The sequence below is a fragment of the Monodelphis domestica genome, chromosome 1, assembly GCF_027887165.1.
Source record: "Monodelphis domestica isolate mMonDom1 chromosome 1, mMonDom1.pri, whole genome shotgun sequence".
In the NCBI taxonomy this organism is placed as follows: domain Eukaryota; kingdom Metazoa; phylum Chordata; class Mammalia; order Didelphimorphia; family Didelphidae; genus Monodelphis; species Monodelphis domestica.
In genome coordinates this window covers 712,616,621-712,642,904 of record NC_077227.1, presented here as the reverse complement: position 1 = coordinate 712,642,904, position 26,284 = coordinate 712,616,621, and the positions used below count along the sequence as shown (strand labels likewise).

The window sequence follows — 26,284 nt, the reverse complement described above, 5'->3', positions numbered from 1 at the left end:
GTCCTTCCTATACTTATTTTTGAAAAAACCAAGCCCCCAGACTCTAGGAATTTCCTACTTCCTAAAAATGCTTAAATCTAATCCATTGAACCATAGTCTCACACAATTTCCTCCTATAATTTCTCAGTCTGTTCTCATTCATTTCTGTTTTCTTCTATAAACTCTTGCAAATGAAATTAGGAGGTTGGTTGGAAAAGTTACTGTTTTGACTTCCTTTTTACCAACTTCCTCACTCACATAGTAGGAACAAGAGCAGGTAACCTCCTGCTACCTTTAAAATAACTATCTAACCATCTAGTCAGCTAAACCTGATCAAGAGTTTGAAAATGTTGCTCGTAGTCCAGGAAATTTTGGATTCATATGAAATCTATAAGTTTAAAAAAGAGCTCCCTACTTTTAAAAAGAGCTCCCTACAAAGTGATCTTTTCCTCAATGAGTTTGAAAAAGAATGGGTAGCTAATTTAGAGAATGATGGTCCAGAGTCCCCTTCCCATTCTTGTGTTTTTTGTTGTCATTCTTATTACATTCAAAGTTTGGTCGACTAAGCCTTTAGCCATTTTTGTGTGAACAGCAAGGAAATCTAGCTATGTCTATGTAATTTGGCTTTTCTCCCTCAGCATGTCTGCACGTATACACATATACACAGAGTATTTGTTGTCTTTCAATGCTGGATTTCCTTCTATCCATTGCAATGGGCAAGGATTTTGTAAAACCTATTCTTGTGGAACCTCAATATGTTTGACCCTAGGAATTAGTGTGTTGAGGAACTCAAGATTAGATCATATCTAACTCCCTAGTACAATTTTTAAAATGAAATTATTTGATTTTCTGTTAAGAGAACTCTTTACTTTCTAAAGAAGTGAAGGAATACTGTTTCAGGGCAGATGATGGAGCCAATAAGAAGCCTGGAATTTATGCTAAGAAGAATTGAGAAGACTAAGAAATGCCAATGTGAAGATGAAATTCTAAAAAGGTAGAGCTTTTTAATATAATCAAAACTATTCATTTTATATCTTATGTTTTTTCTCTTGTTTGGTTATAAATTCTTCCCTTCTCTATAGATCTGCCAAATATACTATTTTATAATCCCCAATTTACTTATGGTATCAGTCTTTATATCTAAATCATACACTCATTTTGACCATATCTTGGTATAGGGTATGAGATCTTGATCTACACCTAGTTTCTGCCATACTGTTTTCCAGTTTTCCCAGCACTTTTTGATAGTGAATTATTGTCCCCAAAGCTGGAGTCTTTGGGTTTATCAAACACTAGGTCACTAAGTGTTTGTTACTGTATGTTGTGTATCTAACCTATTCCATTGATCTGCTATTCTTTTTTTTTTTTAAACCAGTATCAGACTGTTTTCATGACTAATGCTTTACACTGCAGTTTGAGATCTGGTACTGGTAGGGCACCTTCACATTTTTTTTCATTAATTCCCTTGATATTCTTGATCTTTTGTTCTTCCAGATGAATTGCTAGTATTCTTTTTAGTTTTATAAAATATTTGGTAGTTTGATTGGCATGGCATTGAATAAGTAAATTAATTTAGGTAGAATTATTATTTTAATTTTATTATTTTGACCTACCTATAAGCAACTAATATTTTTATAATTTTTTATATCTGTCTTTATTTGTATGAAATGTTTTTCAATTGTGTTCATATAACTCTTGTATTCATCTTGGCAATTTGTTTCTCAGGTATTTTATATTATCTAGAGTTATTTTAAATAAAATTTCTTTTTCTCTTACTGTTGAACTTTATTGGTAATCTAAGTGCTAATGACATGTGGATTTTGTATCCTGAAACTTTATTAAAATTATTATTTCAACTAGATTTTTAGTTGATTCTCTAGGATTCTCTAAGTTAGTGGTTCTCAACCTTTCTAATGCCGTGATCCCACAATACAGTTCCTCATGTTGCAGTGACCCCAAACCAAAAAATTATTTTGGTGGCTACTTCAAAACTGTAATTTTGCTATAGTTATGATTCAGAATGTAAATACCTGATATACATTATGTATTCTTATTGCTACAAATTGAGAGGTTGAGAACCACTGCTCTAAGTACACATACCATCATATCATCTGCAGAGTAGCAGTTTAATTTCCTCATTGTTTAATTTTTTCAATTTTTTTTCTTTTCTCATTGCTAAAGTTAGCAATTCTAGTACTAGTACAATGTTAATTATTAGTGGTGATAATGGGCATCCTTGCTTTACCCTTGATCTTATTGGGAAGGCTTCTAATTTATCCCCATTATATCCATTCACATTATATCATAGTCATGATTACTAATTATGTGTTTCCCTCCATCATTTGCCCCCTTTACCTTCTTCTTTCTCTTTCAGTCTTCCCTGTTCACAAATGTTTTGCTTCCAACAACCATTCCCCCCAGCTCACCTTATTTTTTGTCTTTCCTCTCCATCCTACCCCTTCTCAAATCCCCCGTTCCCTCTTACTTCCCTTTATGGTAAGGTAAGGTTTGTATAGCTGACTGAGTGCGAGTATTATTCCCAGCTGACTGAGTGTGAGTATTATTTCCACTTTGAACTAATTTCAACAAGGGTAAATAAGGTTCAAGATTTGCTTGATATACCACCTATCTTGTCCTTCACTGTATTGATCCTTAGGCATTGATTGCTATGAGATAATTTACCTTCTTCTAGTTTAGTTTTTCTTCTCTCCCTATATGTTTCTTTTTCCTGTCCCTTATTTTTTTTCAATATTAACACATCCTTTTTGCTTACTACTTTCTTTCTTGATATATATAATATATTTCTCACTGGAATAAAGTTCTAAAATATCTTAAGTACATTAAGTATCTTGAATACTTTAAGTATCTCATCTTAAGAGACTCAAATATCATATAAATCTTAAATATCTTAATTATCTCCTTCCAAGGTATAAAATGTGCTCACTTCAACCTCATTGAAATTTTTAAGTTTTCACTTTTCTATTTACCCTTTTAAGCTTCTTTTAAGTGTTGAATAACTAAATTTTCTTTTCAGTTCAATTTTTCTTTCAGGGTGGGGTGGGGGAGCAATTAGGAATATGTGGAAATTCTCTATTTCGTTAAATATCCTGTTTTTCTCATAGTGGATTATGCTCAATTTCCCTAGCCATGTAATTCTTGGTTGCAGGTCTAGATCCTTTGCCTTTTATAATATTGTATCGCATGCCTTCTGGCCCTTTAATGTAGAATCTGCCAGGCCTTATGTGATTCTGACTGTGGATTTATAAAATTTGAAATGTTTCCTTTTGGCTGCTTGCAGTACCTTTCCCTTAGTCTGGGAAGTTTTTGAATTTTGCTATAATAATACTAGGATGCTTTATATTATATTAAGGCCTTATATTAACATATCTTTCTAGCTTTTTAAAAAATTTCTATTTCCCCCTTCTTATTTGAGAATGTCAGGCACATTTCCCTGATGAATTATTGTATTATGATGACAAGGTCCATTTTTCATCAAAGCTTCCAGGCTTTCCCAATGGGAATTTCAAATTATCTTCTTTTTTCATTCTTTACATCTTTTTTTTTCCCTGATGCCTTGTGGTGCCATTAGCTTCCATTTGCTAAATTCTAATTTTTATGGAGTTATTGTCTTCCTTGAGCTTCTGTGTTTTTTCCCCCCAATTTGGTTCATTTTAGTCTTTAGAGAGTTGTTTTCTTCTATTTTTTGTCTCCATTTCCACTTGGCTCATTCTATTTTCCAAGTTATTGAATCTATCATATATTTTATTATTTAATTTTTAAACTTCTTTTCAATTTCTTCCAAAAGGTCTGTTGAAGCTTGACATCCTTTCTTAATTTCCTTTGAGTCTACATATGGTTCCTTTTTGCCACTGTTGTCCTCTTCTGAGTTTCTATTTTGATCTTTCCTGTAAAAGTAACTTTCTGAATTTAGGATTTTTTTTCCTTTTTCTTTGCTCATCTTTCTAGTTATTATTATTGGGCTCTGTTCTGCTCTTGGGTTGGAGGACGTACTGTTACAGGCTTGAAGTATAGTCTTTTCTGGTGCTTGGGATAGGCTCAGGATGTCTTTGGGTCCCTCACTGGGAACTTCTAGGGGATAGACTAACTGGCTTCTTGTGGGGTTAAGCATTGTTTTTCTAGCTGGATTTGCTCTCCCCATAGTTTTGTGGTTTTCTTCTTGTCTCCTGTGTTGGGTTTTTCTCCACTCTGTAGGTTTGTTGACTCAAGCCATGAATAAGCACAAAGGTCTGGGGTATTGGAAGTGGGCAGGGTTGACATTAAGCTGCTCCCTGCCTCTGAAGTTTCCTTATGTCAGGACTCCATAAAGCTGATCTTGGCTTGTTCCTTGTCTGTTGTTTCATTGCTTCAGACCACTTAGCAGCTTGTAGTACTTCTCTTGTTGCCTCAGGCCATGTGGAAATATGCTCTAGGCCAGTGTACACTCTGCAAGTTCTCCACAATGCAGTGATCACTGGCCTATGCACCCCTCTCATCCTTGTGAGACATGTCCCTACTGCTTTCCTTTGCTTTGAGGCACTTTATTTTCTGTTTTTGTGAAATTTGGCTAGCTGATGAATGATTTCCCAAAATTTAACTATTTGCAATGCTCACCTTATGTTCCTTCATTTCCACCCCCTTCTTAGAAGACTCAAACTTGTTTTTAGCTGATTCCAATTGTATAGTATATTGTCTCAGGGTGCTCCTCCTCTAGCTTATCCACTTGATCCTTCTCCTACTCAATAAAACTCTTAGTGCACTATATCAAAGTCACCTGTTAATAGTATTGTTATTTAAGAGAAAAGCATATATCTGCTACTTTTTCAACAATTCTGCCCTTCCTACTGAGATATTATGACCCTTCTCTATTCTCATTCATTGCTTCTTAGTTCCTCTAAAATATTCTTTTCTGGTAAAGAAAACTGGGGCAAGGTTAGTTAGAAAATAAGTGATTTTGGTTTTCCATTTCTTCTCTTCTTTGCCCATTGAAAATAAGGGTAGGTAAATAATCTGCCCTCCACTCAAACCTACTTCTCCTTTTTTTCTGTGCTCTAAAACAACCTGGAATTAATCAGGCTTGATCTGATACAAATAACATTTTTTTTAGGAAAGCTAATTTTGGTAATCCCACTAAATCAATATCAAAATATACTACTTTAAGAAGGAACCTATCTGTCTTTAATCATATATAAAAATAAAACTTTTCATTGATGGGTAGGTAGTTAGGCTTAACTATTTCCCAGAAACCCTAAGAGTGAATGTACATAGAATTTTAGCCTTTAATTATTTGCTGGTGAGTAATACTTTTGTGATAAAGGCCAAGCAATATAGCTTATAGATATTATGGGCCATGGCTATCCTTCTTCCCTACCATTCTAGTGCTTTTATGCCTATTTCACAGTATCTGCCTGCTGCTGGATCATCTTAGAAGCACGGAGTTTTTTTGTAGGTGAGTCCTGCTGTAATGGATAATATTGCATGTTATCTTGGAAACTCTGGTTCTCATTGTGTGGTTCAGTCAGTCTGTCCACTTCCTACTCTTCATAAAAGCCCCAGAAATCAAGGATCAATTCTGTCAAACAGCCCACACTGAAAGCCCCGAGAGAGTCCCAAGAGTTTGCTGTGTGATATTTTGGCATGTTCTCATCAATTTTTTTATCTTTTCTACACACTATTGCAAAGAGCATTGGAATTTGCTAGAAAACTTAATGTTTTAACACATTTTAAAAAATTGTTATTGCATGTTATTCCAGGTCTAATTGTATAGTTCACTCAATATGCCCTCCTCTTATACTCATCAGTGAAGAAGAAAGCCCCAGAAATCAGAAATTACCTGCCACCTAAAATACTCACTCCTAAAGTCCTTAAGTATAGACCCAGAGTTCACATGTCACATTTTGGCATTTTCTCGTCAATCTCTTTCACCTCTTCTACAAATTCTTGCAGACCATCGGAGTGAGTTTGATTGGAAAACCTATTGTTTTGACTACCTTTTTTCTAACTTTTTCATTCACACAGTGAAAGAAAGCATAAGCAGAAAATGTAGGTAGCCTTTTGCACTGCAACACCCACCCATTGATCATTCTCAAATAAGAGTCTTGAAAAGCTAGTGTGAAGTTTCAGGTACTTACTTACTTTCACTTTATTTTAAAATACTTTCTTGACATGGAGAAAGAAGCAACCTTTTCCTCTCTGAGTGTGGCATGAAGGTAAAATTTGTTCTTCGTATGAGGATAGAGTTAGATGTTAATCGGGAAGCTTAGCGGGTATTTGGGTCACAGGATTTTTAGGTTTTAGTTAATTTATGGGTGAGTGAAACCTCTGTGATAAGGGATGGCTGACCAGATTACAACATGATTGTAAAGAGCTGTCATCCTTTCCCACTGTTGTGGTACTCTTGTGTCTACTCCCCATCTTAGCATGCTGATGCTTCATTTTTTCAGCAGCACTGAGCTTCTTTATAGGGGAATCCCTCTGCAATTCATGATATTGCATCTTATCCCAGAGACCCTCATTCTCATTCAAATCTGTCCTCAGAATCGTTATTCAAGGACTAAGAGTCCCAGACATCATATGCACCACCTAAAATGCTTATACCTAATACACCGATTCACAGCCCCACATTTTATCCTGTAATTTCTTAGCCTGTTCTCATCTATCTCTTTGGCCTTTTCTATAAACTGTTGCAAAGGAAATTAAAATGAGGTTGCTTAGAAAACTTGTTTTTACCTCTTTTATAACTTCCTCAATAACATGGTAGAAGCAATGTCCTTCAAGCTTGCAAAGAGCTAACCAGCTGATTTGCTAAGGTTAAGTAGGAAAATGTTGCTCTCATTGTCCAGGTAGTTTAGGGTGTCTATGAAATCTATAATTTTAAAAGTGCTCCCTGCTAGGAGGAAAAAAATGACTTTTTCCTCAAGAAATATGAGAAAGAATGGGCACCCAGACTACAGAATGACTGTTCAGACATGTTCACCTTTCCCACCATTCTGGTCCTTTTGAGTCTGCCACTGTTATCATGTCCAAAATTTGGGTGATTAAGTCTTTAGCCACCTTTGAATGAGCAAGAATGTAACTTGAACATGCCTATGAGTGGCTTTCTTTCTTCAGCAAGTCTGAACTCACATATTTCCTAGACAACCAGAACATCTGTAGCATTTCCATGCTATATTTGCTTCTATCCATTGAAATGGCCAAGAGTTTTGGATTTGTAAAACCTAATCTTGTGTATGTCTGATTCCAGGAATTAATGTGTTGAGAAATTCAAGACTGGATGATATTCAAATTCCTAATACAAAGGCTCTAGGGAGATATCATTCTTAAAATAAAATTAATTGATTTTCTGTCAAGAGAAATTTTTACTTTCTGGATAAGGGAAGGAATATAGATTCAGGGGAAATGAGGCAGTCATTCAAAAACCTGAAATTCACATTAAGAACTTGAGAATTGAGAAGACTGAAAAATTACACACATCCAGACTATATGTTGTGTTTCCATGTTGTATTTCCTCCTACATTGCAAAGGCCAAAAGTTTGAATTTGTAAAATGTATTCTTGTGGAATCTCAACATGTTTGACCATAGGAATTAGTGTGTTGAGAACTCAAGACTGGATGATGTCTAACCTCCCAATACAAATAGTTCTAGGATGATGTCATTCCTAAAATGAAATTATTTGGTTTTCTGCCAAGAGAAGCTTTTACTTTCTGGAGAAGCAAAGGTATACAGATTAATGAGGTAGTCATTAAAAAGCTTGAATTGATGTCAAGAGCTTGAGAAGTGAGAAGATTGAAAAAATGCCAATGTGAAAGTCAGAAGTATTAAAAAAGATACTATTGTTAGAGGACAGAGACACTGGAAAGTAAAGAAGTCACTGAGAAATGTTAGAGGTGCTTTTGTTTTTGAAAGTGACCAGAGAAGTCATTTTTGATTTTTCTTCCATAATGGAGAAATCAGAGCTACTCTTTGAAATCTGGCAACTGATGAATGATTTCCCAATATTCATTTTTTTGCAGTGCTCACCTTATTTTCCTTCACATCCATCTCCTTCATAGAAGACTTAAACTTGTTTTTAATTGTCTCCAATTGTATGGTACATCGTCTCAGTGCATCCCAGAGATTCTTATTCTCTTCCTCTAGTTTATCCATTTGATCCTTCTCCTATTCCACCAATGATCAAATGAAGAGAAAATATGAAAAGTATAATGAAACTCTTAAAATTCTATATCAAAATAACTTGCTACTAGTATTACTATTTAAGCATAAAACATATACCTGCTACTATTTTTTTTAAACAAGTCCACCCTCCCTCCTGTGATATTTTGGCCCTTCTCTGCTTTCCTTCCCTGCCCTTTAATTCCTCTATAATAACTCCTCTCTTGTAAAGAAAAGCGGGGTAAGTTTAGTTGGAAAAAATGATTTGGTTATCCATTTCCTCTCTTCCCCATCTAATGAAAATTAGGGTAGTTCTGACCATCTGTCCTCCACTCTAACCCATTTCTCTGTTATTTTCCATGTCCTAAAACATTAATGGCAAACCTTTTAGAGATGGAGTGCCAAGTGAAACCTTGCATTGATGTGTGGGTAGGTAGGGCTGGATGCTTACCAGAAAGCCTAGGAGTGAGCTTGATCATAGGGTTTAGTTATTTTGATGTAGATAACAGAATGATTTCCCAAAGCGTGTCCTTCCTTACCAAGGAGGTGCTCTTGTGTCTTACTCACAGTATCTGCTTGCTGTTGGATCTTCTCAGTAGCACTGAGTTTTCTTTTAGTTGAGTCCTTTTGCAATGAATAATATTGCATGTTATACTGGAAACTATGGATCCACTCATCCTTGGATCCACTCAATCTGTCCTCCTACTCATAAAAAGACAAAAACAAAGCCTGAGATATCAGGAATTTTCTGCCACATAAAATGTTCACATATATTGCCCTTAGCCACAATCAACTTCATCTTATCACATTTTGACCTATTCTCATAAATCTCTTTTGATCTCTTCTACAAACTGATGCTATGTCCATTGGAGTGAGTCTGGTTGTAAAAGGAATTGTGATTGTTTTTTTCTCTAAGTTCTTCATTCGTTTAGCAAGAATGGGGGTAGGTAGTCTCCTGTATCATCCTCTCATCCACTTGTCCTTTGATTTTCAGGTTTAAAACAACTAACCATCCAAGGAGTTATCCAGCCTCAAATATGAACTTGAAAAATGTGGTTTTAAAAGTTCAGATGGTTGGGGGTTTTCTTTTTGGGCTCTATTTTTTGTCATTCCCCCTATGTGTCAAAAGCAGTGAGTGACCTTTAACTCAGTCAGTGTGACAGGAAAGTAAAAGCCTGCTTGTTTGTAGGCTAGGTAGTTTCGGTTGCTGACTAGCAAGTCAAGGGGCTAGCTTGGTCATAGGATTTTAAGCTTCAATTACTTAATGGAGAGTGATGTTTCAGTAACAAAGAATGTGTGGCCAGATGACATTGTGTTTATTCAGAACTATCCTCCTTCCCCACCTTTCTGATACTCTTGAGTTTGCTCACCTTTTCTCTCTGTTTTTGGAACTTCTTAGTGGCACTTTTTTTTCTTTTAGGTGATTCCTGTTGCAATGGATTATATTGTGTCTTATCTTCAAGACTCAGGTTCTCATCCTCGGATTCACTCAATTGGTCTTCCTCCTACGTGCCATGAAAGAACAAAGTACCAAACATCAGGAATTATCTGTCACTGAAAATGAATAAATCTACAGCTTTGAGATAAATCTCCATCACTCAGTGACATCTTGATTTGTTCTTATTGATCTATATGGCCTTTTCTACAAACTCTTGCAAAGGACATTGGAATAAGTTTGAATGGAAAACTGACTGTCCTGACTTCCTTTTCTCTAACACCTTCACTCACAGAGCAGGATTGAGAATGTATAATCTCCTGCACTCCTCTCCCACCCATTTGTCCTTGGTTTTCAACTCTAAATACCTAAATAACCAATCAGCTATCCAATTTCAGATAAGGGTTTGGAAAAGGTAGTGCCAAGGTCCAGGGGGTTGGAGGCTCCTATTTTGGAGCACTATATTTTATAACACTTGTCCTACATAGAGGAAGAAGTGACTTTTGCCTATGTTGAGTATGACATGAAAGTGAGACCTGGCTTAGGTAGGAGGGCAGTTGGTGTTACATGTTGACAAGCAAGTCTAGGAGTGAGCTTGGTCATAGGATTTTAGGCTATTTACTTACTGGGGAGTGATACCATTGTGACAAAGGAGGTGTGGCTAGATTACAAAGTGATTGTGCAGAGCTGTCCCCATTCCCCATCATTCTGGTGCTCTTGGATCTCCTCACCTTTTCTGCTTGCTGTTGAATCTTCTCAGAAGCACTGAGCTTTCTTTTAGGTGAGTTCCACAGCAAGGGATAACACTGCATCTTATCTCTTAGATTCTGGATCTCATCATGAGGTTGACTCAATTTGTTCTCCTACTCCTCACTGAAGTACAAAGCCACAGACAACAGGAATTTCCTGCCACCTACATGACTCACATATATTGCCCTGAGGCAAAGTCCCACATTTCATCTTGTGACATCTTGGCCTGTTCTCATCAATCTCTTTGGCCTCTTCTACAAACTCTTGCAAAGAACAGTGGAGTAAGTTTAGTTGAAAAACCGTCTTGACTTTTCTGACTTTCTCACTCACGGAGTATGAATAAGTGTGGGCAGCTTCCTGCACTTCACTCACCTGCACTTCATTTGTCCTTTGGATTTTGGGTTTAAAATCACCAAGCAACCAAACAGTTAATCAGTCTCACATAACAGTTTGGAAAAGGTGGTGCCAAGATTCAGGTGGTTTGAGTTTCTATTTTCTGATACCTTATAGGTTAAAAAGGTCACTGTACATGGAGAATGAAGTGTCTTGCCTCAGTGAGGTCGACCTGAAAGTAAACCCCAAATTCGGGAGAAGGATAGGTAGGTTTGGATATTGACCAGAAATTCTAGGATTAAGTTTGGCCATAGGATTTTAGACTTTAGATACTTATTGGGGTCTGATAACTTTGTAATAAAAGATGAGTTAAGCCAAATTACCAGGTAATTTCCAGAGCTATCCCCATTTCCCAGTATTGTATTACACTTTAGCATAAGCACTATTTCTGCCTGTTCTAGGATTTTCTGAGCAGCACTGAGCTTCCTAGTAGGTGAGTACTGCTGCACTGGATAATATTCCATGTTATCCTGGAGACTCTCATTCTCATTCTCTGCTTCACTCAATAAATCTACCTCTTACAAATCAATAAAGCTCCAGAGATTAGGAATTACCTGTCACCTACAAGGCTCACACCTTAAGTTTAGAGTCATAGGCTGACCTTTCTTGATATGATATCTAAGCCTGTTCTCATCAGTCTCTTTGATCTCTTCTACAAACTCTTTTGAAGAAAATTGGAGAGAGGTTTATTGGAAAAATTACACCTTTGACTTCCTTTTCTCTAATTCACTCATAGTGTAGGAGCAAGTTTCAGAAGCTTCTTGCACTTTATTATCCACTGATTTGCTCTTGGGTTGTCAGCTGTAAAATAACCAATCAACCCATCAGATAGACAGTTTCATAAAAAGTTTAGAAAATGTGTTGCAAAGTCCATGTGTACTGGGACTCTATTTCAAAATACTATTCCTACATGGTAAAGGAAATGACCTTTCCCATTATCCTTGGGATATTAAAGTGAGACCTCGCTTTGGTAAAGAGGATAGGTTGTTGTGAATATTGATCAGAAAGAATAGGAATGAGCTCAATCTTAGGTTTTAATTATTGATCAGGAAGTGATACCACTGTGACAAAGAAGGAGTGAGTAGATTGCAGAGTGATAGTCCTGATCTGTCCCCCCTTCCCAACCATTCTGAGACTTGAGTCTTCTCACCTTTTCAGCCTACTTTTGCATATTCTGAGCTGCATTAGGTGAGTACCCCTGCAAGGGATCATAATCCCTGTTATCTTGGAGACATTCCTCAGCCTCTTCTTTGCTCAATATGTCCTCCTCCTACACATCATTAAGGCTCCTGCGATCAGAAATATCTTACCACCTAAAATGCTCACCCATCAAGCTTTGAGAATCAGTTCTCATTAATCTCATCAATCCCCTTGACTCCTACAAATTCTTGCAAAGACAATTTAAGTGAGTGATTTGAAAACTTATTCTTTCACTTCCTTTTTTCTGTCTTCCTCACTTATTAGTGTAGGATCAAGATTATTTAGCTTCTACTACCATTTATTTATCTTTTGGTTTTTATCTCTAAGATTACAAATCATTATTTCAACATATAACATGATTTAAATATATAACAATTTCAAATAAAGGTTTGGAAAAAACATGGTGTCAAAGTTCAGGTAATTTGATTTTGAATTTTGAGGCTCAGTGTTTCAAAACATTCTTGCTACATGGACAAATAAATGTCCTTTGTCTCTGTCCTTTTGATATTAAAGTGAAACATGGCTTTTGTAGGAGGGTAGGAAGGGCTGAATGTTGAACAGTAAGCCTAGGTGTTGTAATAGAATATTTTAAGAGTTAATTAAGTAAGAGTCCATTAGGAAATAGAGTTAAAAAGCAAAATTTATTGATAGATATATAAGAGAGGAGTGAGTTGGGGGTTTCTTTAATCTGAACGGAATCTTAGAGATAGATTATAGATAAAAGAGAATTTTCCCACGGTGTTTTGGGAAAGGCAGTTACCCAACGGGCCTCATTCTTTGGGCTAACCCTGTTCAGTAAGGAGGTCCTAAAAGCTGTTCGGCGAGGTTGAAAAATCTCAGTTATTCACATCTAAAAATCATCTTATCAGGCTGGACAAGTGAAGGAGATTGTTGGTTGCAGTATCAGTGCAAGTTCCAGCAGGGGCAAAAGAAAGTGCACTATGTGAAAGGAGAAAGTCTGTGGAGATTCTAAGCTGTTTTTTTTTTTCTTCTTGTTGTTAAGTTTATAGTTTAGGATAGGATAGTTAAGATAAGGATTTTGGGGTTTTAGATAAAATAGGAAGAGAGGATAGCCTCAATTCTGTTTGAGGCAGAAGCAAGTCCTTGTGGACCAGATTTGGTTGGGTGGTTATATTAAGACTTATTAGCTCAGGGACCTATATATTATAAGGATTTCCTTTCTACCTGTTTCCTTTTACTATCCCTTCCTTTAGTTTTTTTTCACACAATAAATATATATTTTTATATACTGACCTGAGCCAGAAATTTTTTAGACTGCTTGAGAAGCCATCTTTCCTAACAGTCAAATCAACAGCCCATCTACATAGAACTAATCTATAAGGGTTAGAAAATTCTTTTAACATTTGGCGAGCCACATTTTAGAAAAGAAAAGAACCTACAAAAGAACAAAAAAATTACTAAAGCAGGGTCTGCAGTGACTCTGAATATACATAGTAATGTTGTTTGCCTTAATATTTTTGAACATGGAAAATCTTACTCAGCTAATTAATGGAATGATTCTGAGGTACATCAAAGGAATAGCTCTACCCAATCCCATATACAAGTTACTAAGTCTATCATTCCTAGATATCATATATTGGACTCCATTACTAACTGTACTCATACTGGCACTGCTTTCAATTAGGATATCTTTCTACTGTATCCTAAATATATTATGTCTTTCTACTGTATCCTAAATATATTAATATACTGGATGAGAAGACAGATTAGGGAATATGAGAGAGATGTTCAGATAAAATACTTAGTAGCAATGATAAATGGACTAGGGCAGGAACTGGCACTAATGAAACAACAAATTAATAAGGACACTAAGGTTGAAAACAAAGCAGCACTCACAAAACTTGAGCAGGAAACAGCTGAACTGGAGAATGCTGGGGGAAATTTTTCCCACTGTGTGATGTACCTATGATGACTAATAACAAGAAATTGGTCACTATTAGACAAAAGAAAAGCTTTACCCAAATAGACATCGGTAGTTTCAAGAAAAACACTCCCACTTTTGAAGAAAAAGCTATAGCTGTAATTAGGAAAATTTAAGAGATAATAAAGCAGTTATGATCTAACTTATGCTGACATGAACATTTTATTAGATGAGTTATTGACAAAAAGAGAAAAATCAAAGATAGTATCAGAAATAGCAGAATGGCCAGAATTTTCCCCAGTGTGGGATGAAAATAATCCTGGAAATTATGAGGAATTTGTGAGAATTTGGCACTAATTAACACCATGAGGCAACATTCCAATAGACCTTAGGCCTGGACAAAATTTGAGTTGCTATGACAGGAAGAGGGGGAAACAACTTCAAAATATATGGACAGATTAATTGACTTGGGTGAATGGTATCTGTCTTTAGGCATCATGACAGATAAAAATATCCAACAATTATGAAGTCAATTTGTAAAGAACTTGTGTAAGCCAACCTAGCATTATTTCCAGCAAAATTGTCCTGATTGGCTGGAATTGTCCCTAGAAGACATCTGGAAGATTGCTACTTCTATATTTCAGGCAGACTGTGACAAGAAAGAGAACAATACACTTGATATGGTGGAAGACCTAAAGAAAGAGATAAGAGATCTGAAAATGGAAATAAATAGACCAGACAAAAAAGAAAAGACTGTGATAGGACCAATGAAAGAATTCAAGCAGCCAAAGTAATTCTTTACCCAGCAGAGGAATTATAGCAACAGAGGTCTACAATGTTACTTTTGTGGGAATTTTGGGCATTTCGTAAGGCAGTCTTGATCCTGGGCAAGACAGGATGGAAGATTTTACAGGGGCAATAGGGATTACTATCAGGGAAATCAGTTTCCTGACAGGGGGTGCAGCAACTACTATCAAGGTTTTAGAGGAAGTGGGTTTCCTGATTGGTTTCAGTATGGATACCAAGATAGGAGACCCAGTTATCCTGCTGACTATGAAGGCAGATTCTATCAGGGGTCTGCCCAAACAGAAGACATGGCCACAATGCAGAATTACATAAAAAACAGTGCTAGACTCAAATATTCTCAAGTGGTCAGTGGCAACATTCTGAAGGCTGATTCACTGAAGGGAGCACATGGGGGAAATGCCTTATGAACTTTTTACCAGGGAAGTGGACTGAGTAATGATGATGCTAAGGAAATGGCAATATAGGATATATAGATATTGAAGAAATAATAGATGTAGAAGAAGAAATACAAAGTGAATTGAATGAATTACAGAATGAAGGACAGGAAGATGGGTTTAGATTTCCTGATCCAGGTATTATGATTCCTATTATTCCAGTCTACACTCTGCCTTGAAGCACAGAACCCTATGTCACTCTGAAAGTGGGAAATGCAATTTATCAATGTCTTCTAGATACTCAGGAGCCTCTAAGTCAGTGCTGAAGAAGTCACCTGACAGGTTGTGTGATGGTGTGGGATGTATGTTGGTTGTGGGTATCTCAGGGGAACCATTAGAAGTGAAAAAACTAGCCACCCCGTATTGTGTCCCTCAGTTCTTTGAGCATAGAGCAATCCTTCCTGCTCATGCCAAATTCACCAGCAAATCTTCTGGGTAGAGATCTATTGTGAAAACTTGGGGCTACCATCATATGCACACTAGAAGGGGATATTTTGTTATAATTGCCAGAAAAATCTTTGGAGCTTTTCCCAATATTATTTTTAGACAGCCAAGAAGCTGAGGTAGAGAAGCCACAGATATATGAGATCCCCAAAGATATTCCTGAAAGGCCATGGGCCATGTCATCTATAGATGTAGGCCTACTGAAGTCAGCAGTGCCAATCCAGATCCAAACAAAAGATGGACCAGCTCCATGTATACCACAGTACCCATTGTGAAAAGAAGCTATAGAAGGAATTAAAACTGTCATAGATTCTCTAAATCAAACAAAAGATCATAGTGCCCTGCATGTCCAAATATAAGACCCCAATCTTACCAGTCAAGAAGCCAAACCTGGATAGATGAACAAGGCAGGCCAGTTTACAGATTTGTCCAGGATTTAAGGGCCATAAATAATCATGTGGCATATAATAGTACTGAGTCCAGCCACAATAATTTCATTGATTCCCAGCAATGCAAAGTTTTTCAAAGTGATAGACCTCTGTTCTGCATTTTTTCCATCCTTATTCATGAGGATTCCCAAAAAATATTTGCTTTCTCCTAGAATGGTATTCAATATTCCCGGAAAATGCCCCAAGGGTTCTGCTAAAGTCCTTCGCTCTTCTCCCAAACTTTAACTGAGGACCTGGAAAATATACACTTTAAAGAAAGCAGGCTGATTCATTTTTGTTGACTATCTCCTGCTAGGCTCACCATCAGCAAGTGTGCCAAAGAGACAGCAAGCACCTTCTAACTGAGTTATGTATAAGGGGACACAAACTTTCCAAGTCCAAGGTGCAATGGGGTTTACCAAGAGTAAAATACTTGGCTTTTATTCTAACAGAAGGACCTAGGCATATCTCAGAGAAGAGAATAGTGTACATACAAAAGCTTATAACACCAAAGACCAAGAAAAAGCTGAGGGCTATTCTGGGAATAACAGGATTTTGTAGAAAATGGATACCAGGTTTTGGGGAACTGGCCAAATCATTAATAGAACTTACAAAAGACTGTGTAACAGAGCCACTCAAATTAACATCAGAACACCTGGATGCCATTTCACAATTAAAGCATACCATTTTATCAGGTCTAGTTCTGGGCATACAAGATTACAAGAAGCCATTCATTCTGTATGTTCATGAGAAAAAAGGTGTGGTCTCTGGAGTGCTAACACAGGTTTTTGGTCCAGTGCAAAACCTATTGCATATTATTGTGGAGAACTGGATCCAATAGCTGCAGGGGTGCCTCTATGCTTAAGGGGTGTGGCAGCAACAGCTATATTAGTGACATAGGTTGCAGACTTAGTTCTGAGGAATCTTCTTATGATCATGTGTCCACACAAGATTGAAGCTCTTTTGTCAAGGCATAAGACTCAAGCCTTTTCAGACAAGAGGCTGGCTAGATATGAGCTAAGGCTTTTTAGGGAATGCGAACATAATCCTAAAAAGATGTGGGAACTTGAACCCTTCTACATTGTTGCCAGACTTACCAATTTCTGGGGAACAGCTGCATGAGTGTGCTAAAGTGGTCCAAATTTCAAGACAGAAGGTAAGGGTTTTAATTTTTTTTAAATGGCCAGAGATTTTACCACTTGCATTGTTTTACATCAGAACCTGGCCCAGAAGTGATTTAAATGTTTCCCAATATGAGATGCTTTTTGGACATGCCCCACAACAAACAAAAGGATTTTAGCCCTGTGTATTCCTCCTTACTGAGGGAAGATTTAACTATTGAAAAATACCTCAAACAACTGCAGAACAGAATTAGGGAAATTCCTAGCAAGAGCTGGGAATCCTGGTTCAGGCTGGACTGATAGATTTTGCATTGCATGGCTTACACTCAGGGGCCGCCGTGTATATTAAAATATTTACTAGGACTAGTACTACTGAACTAGCATGGCAAGGACCTTTTTTGATATTTTATTCACAATACCTACGGTTGTAAAGGTTGCGGGTAAAGATTCATGGCTGCATTGCTTGCACATGAAGAAGATTTCATCAGAAGAGGTTACATCAGTTGAAGAAGTCTGCAGGTGAATTGGTAAGAAGAGGGAAGGAGGATAAAAAAATCAACATAATACAACACAACAAGGACAACTGAGACAACATATGGACAAGATTTCTTAAGGACAATGTACTGTTTATAAAAACACATTCCAACAACATTGCTACAACCACAAACACAATCAAGAGGACAAATTTAGCAACATTCTATAAGAGCAATAATCAACTATAGTGACTGGCAGCATGCAATTTGCTAGCAAGCTGAAGCAAGTTAAAGAGGACAAACTGCCTGAACATTCTGAGGACAAAACACTGTACTTCATTTGAAGAGACTGGAAATGAGGAATGGTTTGTATGTTACAATAAAATGTGGTAAATGGGTAAGTATGAACACTTTAGGAGATAGGTATAATTATCATTATAATACACATACCATATCACATAGAAATATTAAGAGTCTAGGTATCTAGCCACATAATAGATAACCTACTTAACTCATAAAGATTTTACATCCATTCTACAGAGGCATGTTGTTCTTACAACAGGGGGATATTTTAAATTCTTTTCGGTACATGTGTATTTATGTATATGTGTGTATATATATATATATGTAAAATATGAAATTTTGTATATTTGTGTACATAGGTTGTATACATAGTTTTGTTTGCATTCTATTATGTTCTGAGTTTAGTTTGCATTAGGGTAAGAATAGGTTTTCTTCTCTGTAAATAGCATAGTTTGCAGTTTCAGTAGTTAGTAAAATGGTTTGAGTTTGGTTTTTTATCCTTAGTTAAGAATTGGTTTCTATTAGAAAAGTTATAGTTCATATCTTTAGAGGATTTTCCTTTCTGTACTAGTACAGGGAAAAATTATGTTTTAGTTGTTCTTTTGTTATTGCATTTAGACTTTGTAACTGTAATTTGATTTGCATTTTGCAAAGATCTTTCCTTACTTTCTCTTTTCTTTTCTGTCCTTCTAGTTATCTTTCTATCCTTACAATAGTGTAGAAAAGCTTAAGAAGATTGATAGAATGCTATAAGGTCAAGGAAATAGTTCTATTTGGGAAAAATTATTGAATTGGGTATAAAAATAATTGTATTAATTTGGGGAGAAAATGAATTTTCTTCCAAATTTCACACCAGGGGGATTTTAATAGGATATTTGTTAAGAGTTCATTAGGCAATAGAGTTAAAAAGCAAAATTTATTGATAGATACATAAGAGAGGAGTGAGTTGGGGGTTTCTTTAATCTGAATGGAATCTCAGAGATGGATTATGGGTAAAAGAGAATTTTCTCAAGGTGCTTTGGGAAAGGCAGTTACCCAACGGGCCTCATTCTTTGGGCTAACCCTGTTCAGTAAAGAGGTCCTAAGAGCTGCTTGGCAAGGTTGAAAAATCTCAGTTATTCACATCTAAAAATCACCTATCAGGCTGGACAAGTGAAGGAGATTGTTGGTTGCAGTATCAGTGCAAGCTCCAGCAGGGGCAGAAGAAAGTGCATTATGTGAGAGGAAAAAGTCTGTGGAGATTCTAAGCTGTTTTTTTCATCTAGACAGCAAAAAGGAGAAACCTAATTTATTCTTCTTGTTGTAAAGTTTATAGTTTAGGATAGGATAGTTAAGATACGGATTTTGGGGTTTTAGATAAAATAGGAAGAGAAGATAGCCTCAATTCTGTTTGAAGGAGAAACAAGTCCTCATGGACCAGATCTGGTTGGGTGGTTATAGTAAGATTTATTACTTTGACCTATATATTATATCTATCTATCTATCTATCTATCTATCTATCTATCTATCTATCTATCTATCTATCTATCTATCTAGACTTTGATCTATCTATCTATCTATCTATCTATCTATCTATATATCTGTCTGTCTGTCTGTCTGTCTGTCTGTCTGTCTGTCTGTCTATCTATCTATCTTGACTTTGACCTATATATTATATCTATCTATCTATCTATCTATCTATCTATCTATCTATCTATCTATCTATCTATCTAGACTTTGATCTATCTATCTATCTATCTATCTATCTATCTATCTATCTATCTATCTATCTATCTATCTATCTATATCTATTGACCTATATATTATAAGAATTTCCTTTCTACCTGTTTCCTTTTACTATCTCTTCCTTGAGTATTTTTTTACCTACAATAAATATATATTTTTATATACTGGCCTGAGCCAGAAATATTTTAGACTGCTTGAGAAGCCATCTTTCCTAACAGTCAAATCAATAGCCTGTCTACACAGGACTTAGGAATTGGTAATATTATAAAAATATTCATAATCTATAAAGGTTAGAAAACCCTTATAACAATGTGAACTTGATCTTTAGATTTTTAGGTTTTAGTTAGGGAGGGATACCTCTAGGACAAAGTTTGAATAGCCAGGATTTGGAGTGATTGTCAAGAGCTTTCCCTCTACCCCATGCTTTAGTTACTCACCTTTTCTGCTGTAGGTGAGTTCTGCTGCATTGGATCATATTCCATATTATCCTGGCGACTCTCCCCATCCTCCTCTTGATTCAATATGTCCTCCTCCTACACATTATTAAAGCTCCAGAGATTAGGAATTACCTGCTACCTACAACACTAACATCTCAAGCTCTGACTCACAGTTTTACCCTTTTCCATATGACATAGCTTGTTGTCATCAATCTGTTTGATTTCTTCTACAAACTCTTTTGAAGACAATTGGAGTGAGTGGTTGGAAACTTTACTCTTTTCACTTCCTTTTTTCTCACATTTCCACTCAGTGTAGGAGCAAGTTAGGTAGACTCCTGCACACTACTGCCACAATTTTATCCTTTGATTTTTAGCTCCAGAATAACTAAGTGTCATATTACTTAGCTAATTTCAAATAAGTGTTTGGGAAACATAATGCCATTGTTCAGGTGGTTTAGGACTCAATATTTTAAAACAAATATTTTAAAACATTCTTACTACATGGAAAAAATATCCTTTGACTCTGCCCATTTATATTAAAGTAAGTGATATTAAAGTGATAGGAACAAAGGAAGGGATCAATATTGATGAGCAAGCCTAGGAGTAAGCCTGATGCCAAGATTAGGCATTAGTTCATTGTCAGAGTGATACCTCTGTGACAAAGGAGTGAGTAGATTGCAGAGTGATTGTTCAGAGCTAGCCCCCTTCCCAACCATTCTGAGACTTGAGTCAGCTCACCTTTTCTGTCTGCTTTTGCATATTCTGAGCAGCAGTAGGTGAGTACTCCTGCATGGGATCATAATCCATTTTATCTTGGAGACTCTCCTCATCCTCTTCATCACTCAATATGTCCTCCTCCTACACATCATTAAAGTTCCAGAGATCAGAAATTTCCTGCCATCTAAATTGCTCACCCATCAAGCGCAGATTCAGTTCTCATCAATCCCTTTGATTCCTTCTACAGATTCTTGCAAAGACAAATGTAATGAGTGATTGGAAAATTTATTCTTTTCAGTTCCTCACTAATAGTGTAGGAGATTCTTCAGTTATCCTCCTGCACTCTACTCCCTCTCATTTATCCTTTGTTTTTAACTCTAAAATAGTTAACTAAGCATACCACTTAGCCAATTTCAAGTAAGAGTTTAGAAAATATAGTGCCAAAATCCAGGTGGTTTGGGGCTCCTTTTTGGGGTTCATTATTTCTATACACTCTCCCATATAGAAAAGAAATGTCCTTTGCCTAGGTTTGTAGGTCATTAAAGTGAAATCTTGCCTTTGTAGGAAGATAATAATGTTAATCAGCAAGCCTTGAAGTGAGCTAGGTCTTAGGCTTTAGTTACTGAACAGAGAGTGATACTTCTGTGGCAAAGATGAGTGGCCAGATTTCAGATTGATTGTCCAAAGCTGTCTCCCTCCCTCATCATCTTGATACTCCTGGGTCTATCCACCTTTTCTGCCTATTGCACCTTCTGAGCAGCACTGAACTTCCTAGTAGGTAAATTTTTGCTGCATTGGATCATATTCCATATTATCCTGGAGACTCTCCTCATTGTCTGCCTCAAGCAATCTGTCATTGTCCTACACATCATTAAAGCTCCAGAGATCAGTAATTTCCTGCCACTTACAATGCTCAGATCTTAGGCTCTGAGTCACAGTCTGATCTTTCCCCATATGACATCTTGGTCTGGTTTCATCAATCCCTTTAACTCCTTCTACAAAGTCTTGCAAAGTAAACTGTACTGAGTGGTTGGGAAACTTACTTTTTCACTTCTTTTTTTCCTGCCTTCCTCACTCATTATATAGGAGCAAGTTTAGGTAGTCTCCTGCATGCTATCCTTTGGTTTTTAGTTCTAAAATAACTAAGCATCATATCACCTAGCCCTGTGTTAGTGAACCTATGGCACACATGCCTGAAGGAACTGCTCCCCCTCACAGGTGCCTGAGGACATTTCTCTCATCACCTGCCCCTCTGCCCAACAGCCCAATAAGAGTGCTTCTTCCCTCCTCTGTCTGGGCTAAGACAGGGGGCTCATATGTAGCGTGAGGGTTGCAGTTTGGGCACTCTGGCCCTAAAAGTTTCATCATCACGGACTTACTTTCAAATAAGGACTTGGAAAACATGATGGCAAAACCAGGTTATTTGGGACTTTATTTTAGGGCTCAATATTTTTTAATACTTTCTTACATGGAAAAAAGTGTCCACTTCCAGTTTTCTAGAGATATTAAAGTGCCATCTGGCTTTGGTAAAAGGATAGGTTAGATTGAATCAGAAATCTTAGGACTCAGGTTGGTAACGAGACTTTAGTTATTTATCAGTGAGCAAAGTATATGACAAAGAATGGGTGGCAGGTGGCTGGATTACAGAGTGGTTTTCTAAAGCTGTTCCCTTTCCCTATGATTCTGGAGCTCCTGGATTTGTTTACCTTTTCTACCAGCTCTTGGATTTTCTGAGCAGTATACTGAACTTTCTACACCATTTGGATAATATTTCATCTTATCCTGGGATTCACTCAATTTGTTCTGGTCCTACTTGTCGTTTCAGAACAAAGCCATAGAATGCCCCCAAAGTTCATCTTGTGACATTCTGGTCAGTCTTCATCAGTCTCTGATTTTTTCAGACTCTTGTAAAGTACATTGGAGTGAGTTTTGTTGGAAAATTGAATGTCTTCACTTCCTTTTTTTAGCTTCCTCACTCTCTGAGAAATAGGGTGGGTAGGTAGCCTTATACACTCTGTTCCTACCCATTTGTCCTTTGGTTTTTAGCTCTAAAATTAACAAGCACCAACCAGTTAGTCAATATAAATAAGAATTTGAAAAAGGTGGTGCCCATGGTCCAAGTAGTTTAGGGCTTATATTTTAAATCACTCACCCAACATGGAGAAAAAATAACTTTTCCCTCATTGAGTGTGCCATGAAAGTGAAACCTGGTGTTGTAGAAGGATAGGTAGAGTTCAGTGCTGACCAGCAAGCTGAAGGGAAGACTGAACTGGGTCAAGGATTTTAGACTTTAGATACTTACTGGGTCCTGATACCTCTGTGACAAAAGATGGGTAGCCAGATTACTCATTGTCCAGAGTTGTCCCCCCTTTTCACAATTGTGGCACCCTTGAGTCTACTCTCAAGCCCAAAGAGAATTAATTAAAGATCTCAAAAAGCAGTTTTAAAAATCAGAGAAGTAGAAGAAAAATTGGAAAAAATGAAAGCAGCACTGGAAATTATGAAAAATAAGTTAATAGCTTGGTAAAGGAGGTACCAAAAAACCCACTGAAGGTATTATACCTTAACAAACAGAATAGGACAATTGATAAGAGGCACGAAAGTCTAATGAAAAAAGCACAGTTGGCTAAATGGGAAAAATATTCAAAAATGTACTGAAGAGAGAACTATTTACAAAGTAGAATTGGTTAAATAGAAAAGGATATATAAAAGCTCATTCAAGAAAATCATGCCTTAACAGGCAAAATTGACCCTGAAAATAAACCCAGATCTAAGAATTATTGGACTATCTGAAAGCCTTGATAAAAAGTCTTAGACCTTCATCTTTCAAGAAATTATCAAGGAAAACTGCCCTGATATTCTAGAAGCAGAAAGAATTAGTTGATCACTTCCTGAAAGAGATCTCAAAATAACATTTGGAAATATTATAACTGAATTCCAGAACTCTCAGGTCAAGGAGAAAATATTACAAACAACCAAAAAGAAACCATTCAAATATTGTGTAGTTAGGATAACTCAAGATTTAGCAGCTTTTATTATATTGGATTGGAGAGCTTGACATGTGGTATTCCAGGGGGCAAAGAAGCTAGGACTTCAAGCAAGAGTCACTTACCCAGCAAAAATGAACATAATTCTTGGAGGGGAGGGGAAATTCAATGAAATAGAGAACTTTGAAGCATTCATGATAAAAAGAACAGAACTGAATGGAAAATTTGACTCTCAAATACAATACAAGAGAAGAATAAAAAGGTAAACAAGAAAAGGAAATAAAAACATTCAATAAGGTTAAACTGTTTATAATAACTAGATGGGAAGGTGATTCTTGTAATTCCCAAGTACTTATTTAGGTCAGTTAGGAGGCATATACATAGAGTAAGGGTGTGAGTTGAATATGATGGGATTATATAAAAAATTAGGAAGGGAAAAGTATCTCCTATGAAAGATCTTTTACAGGTGAAGGGAAGATGGGGAAGGTGGGGAGAATAGAATGTGAACCTAACTCTCATTGGAATTGGTTCAATGAGGGAAGAACATAGACAATCAATTGGGTATAGAATCTATCCTACCATAAAGGAACATGTTGAGGGGTGATGGTCAGAAACTAAACGGGGGGGGGGGAGGATGAAGAGTAATATACAGTAATCATAATGGGACAATTTTTTACATGTTTCTTTAAAAAAGGCTGATATATCACTCCCTAATTAATAGATAGTCAAAGGATATGAACAAAGCAATAGTCAAGTAAAAAATGCACTAAATCACTATTAATTAGGGAAATGCAAATTTAAAAAAAATCTGAAGTACCACCTATATAGGAATGGTATTATAGAAAGATGAATTTAGATAAGATTAAGCTTAAAAAAAATAAGGATGTTGTCTCCAAGATCTGCTAAATGCAGGCTCATGCCAAGAATGCTGTAGAAGGATTTAGAATGCACACAGAGAGTAGAAGGTGTGTATGAGTAACTGACAGTTCCTTGCCTTGGCAGTTAGAGGAAGGAACTTCTCTCTTCTGTGGCTGTGAACTATAACTTGAGTTTGAGAAGGAAACCTTGAACCCCATCTTTGGAGGCTCCTTTCTTACTGGAAGAAAACACCTGAAAGAAGATTCATTCATACTTGCTGCTTTACCAACTTTGCCTGAAAGGAAGATTACCTGAAGCTCCTGCTTGTTTGGGCTCTGAGGTTTTGCCTCAGAGCCAGATTCACCTTTGAGTGAGTTCAGCCATCTTGGGCTTAGTCTTAGCAATTTGGGAGACACCTCCTGATACAAATAATCAAAGCAACAACTGAGGATCTAGTCAGGTAGATCAGCTAGCTTTTGGTGAGAATATTAGCTAGTGACTGAAGAGTCCATTTTGAGATGGGCATAGTTTTGGGGGTGGAGTATTAGTTTTTTAATGCTAGGGCATACTTGTGTTTTGATACGCATATTGTACCTTTTGATTTATACATAAACATAAATAAATTTTCTATAAGATAGTCTCCAAGACTTTGTGTGTGCTGGTCCAGTGAAGGAAGGCTCACTCTTCCTTCCCTTCACAAAAAGGAACTAGGATTCTCTATAGATAGCAAACAGAGTATCCAAACTAATTCCCTACCTCAAATATCATCATCTATCCACATTATTTCTTCAATTGGTAAGCTACAAGGAACTCTGAGCCTAGTAACTCCATTTTTGAGAAGAAACTGCTCTATAGTCAGTCATTTTAGCAGTTTAGTATTTTCATTGAGAGTACAGACAGCTGCTGGGAAAGCTGCAGCTCCTCTGTCTGACTCTCCAGGGGGCTCCATAAGTATTTTCTCACTTAGCAGCAGCTCAGTAACCAATCCAGTTTTTTTTAAACCAGCTATACTATTATAGTACAATATGTGGGATTATAGTTTTCGAATAATGTTTTTTCCCAACATTCTTGTTTATTACCATCCCTCAAACAATCCATTATTGGATTGGTTTTGACTTTGTAAAATCCATGTTGACTTTGATAATACAAGAGATCATAGCAAATCTGCCTGCCCTGCTATTGATTCTAGCATATATATGGACAAACATCAATATGAAGAATATAATGGAACAATTGCAATACCTAACAAGAAATCTGGATAACATGGAAGCCCAATATAGAGAGCTAGTAAAAACAAGAACAGCTTGGCAGGGAATTGTGGAGCAGGAAGTAGCAAAGCTGGAGGGGGCAGAAAAGCCTGATGCACATACTAAGTTTGCATTGGAAACAGAGGCACTTGAGTCAACCCCTTGAAGCATGTATCTCTTAAAAGAAGTTCTATGGTGTTACCTGATTTAGGCATTTGGCATATGAGATCTCATAATAAATTCACACAGGCAGATCTTGAGGCAGTAAGAAAATGGGTCCCAAATTTTGAAGAAGAACCAAATCAAGTATAGAGTAATTAGGATTTATGATTCATTGTGGGAGGGAGGATTTTGAATTATTGATAGAAGAGACCCTGACAAAACGAGAGAAACAGAGAAAAATTGATGACTGCAATAGAAATCCCACAATACCCAACTGGCCTTTGATTGACTCAGGCTGGGAATATTCTTCTGTAGAAGTATATTGGGCAGTAGGCAGAGCAAGAGAGGCAATT

General features: G+C 36.7%; 1 protein-coding gene across 50 annotated transcripts in view; it reads right to left on the bottom strand.

Annotated features, from left to right (window-relative positions):
- The window catches only part of PMFBP1 (polyamine modulated factor 1 binding protein 1), a 484,787-nt gene that overhangs the window by 286,414 nt on the left and 172,089 nt on the right, over window positions 1–26,284 (bottom strand). For all 50 annotated transcript variants that reach the window (XM_056823979.1, XM_056823945.1, XM_056824098.1 and 47 more), the window contains 6 exons: window positions 20,699–20,818; window positions 19,961–20,056; window positions 17,446–17,535; window positions 9,499–9,633; window positions 8,696–8,830; window positions 7,997–8,134 (listed from right to left, as the gene is read on the bottom strand). In XM_056823979.1, the coding sequence (XP_056679957.1) occupies window positions 7,997–8,134; window positions 8,696–8,830; window positions 9,499–9,633; window positions 17,446–17,535; window positions 19,961–20,056; window positions 20,699–20,818 (714 nt within the window). The remainder of the gene's footprint in view (window positions 1–7,996; window positions 8,135–8,695; window positions 8,831–9,498; window positions 9,634–17,445; window positions 17,536–19,960; window positions 20,057–20,698; window positions 20,819–26,284) is intronic.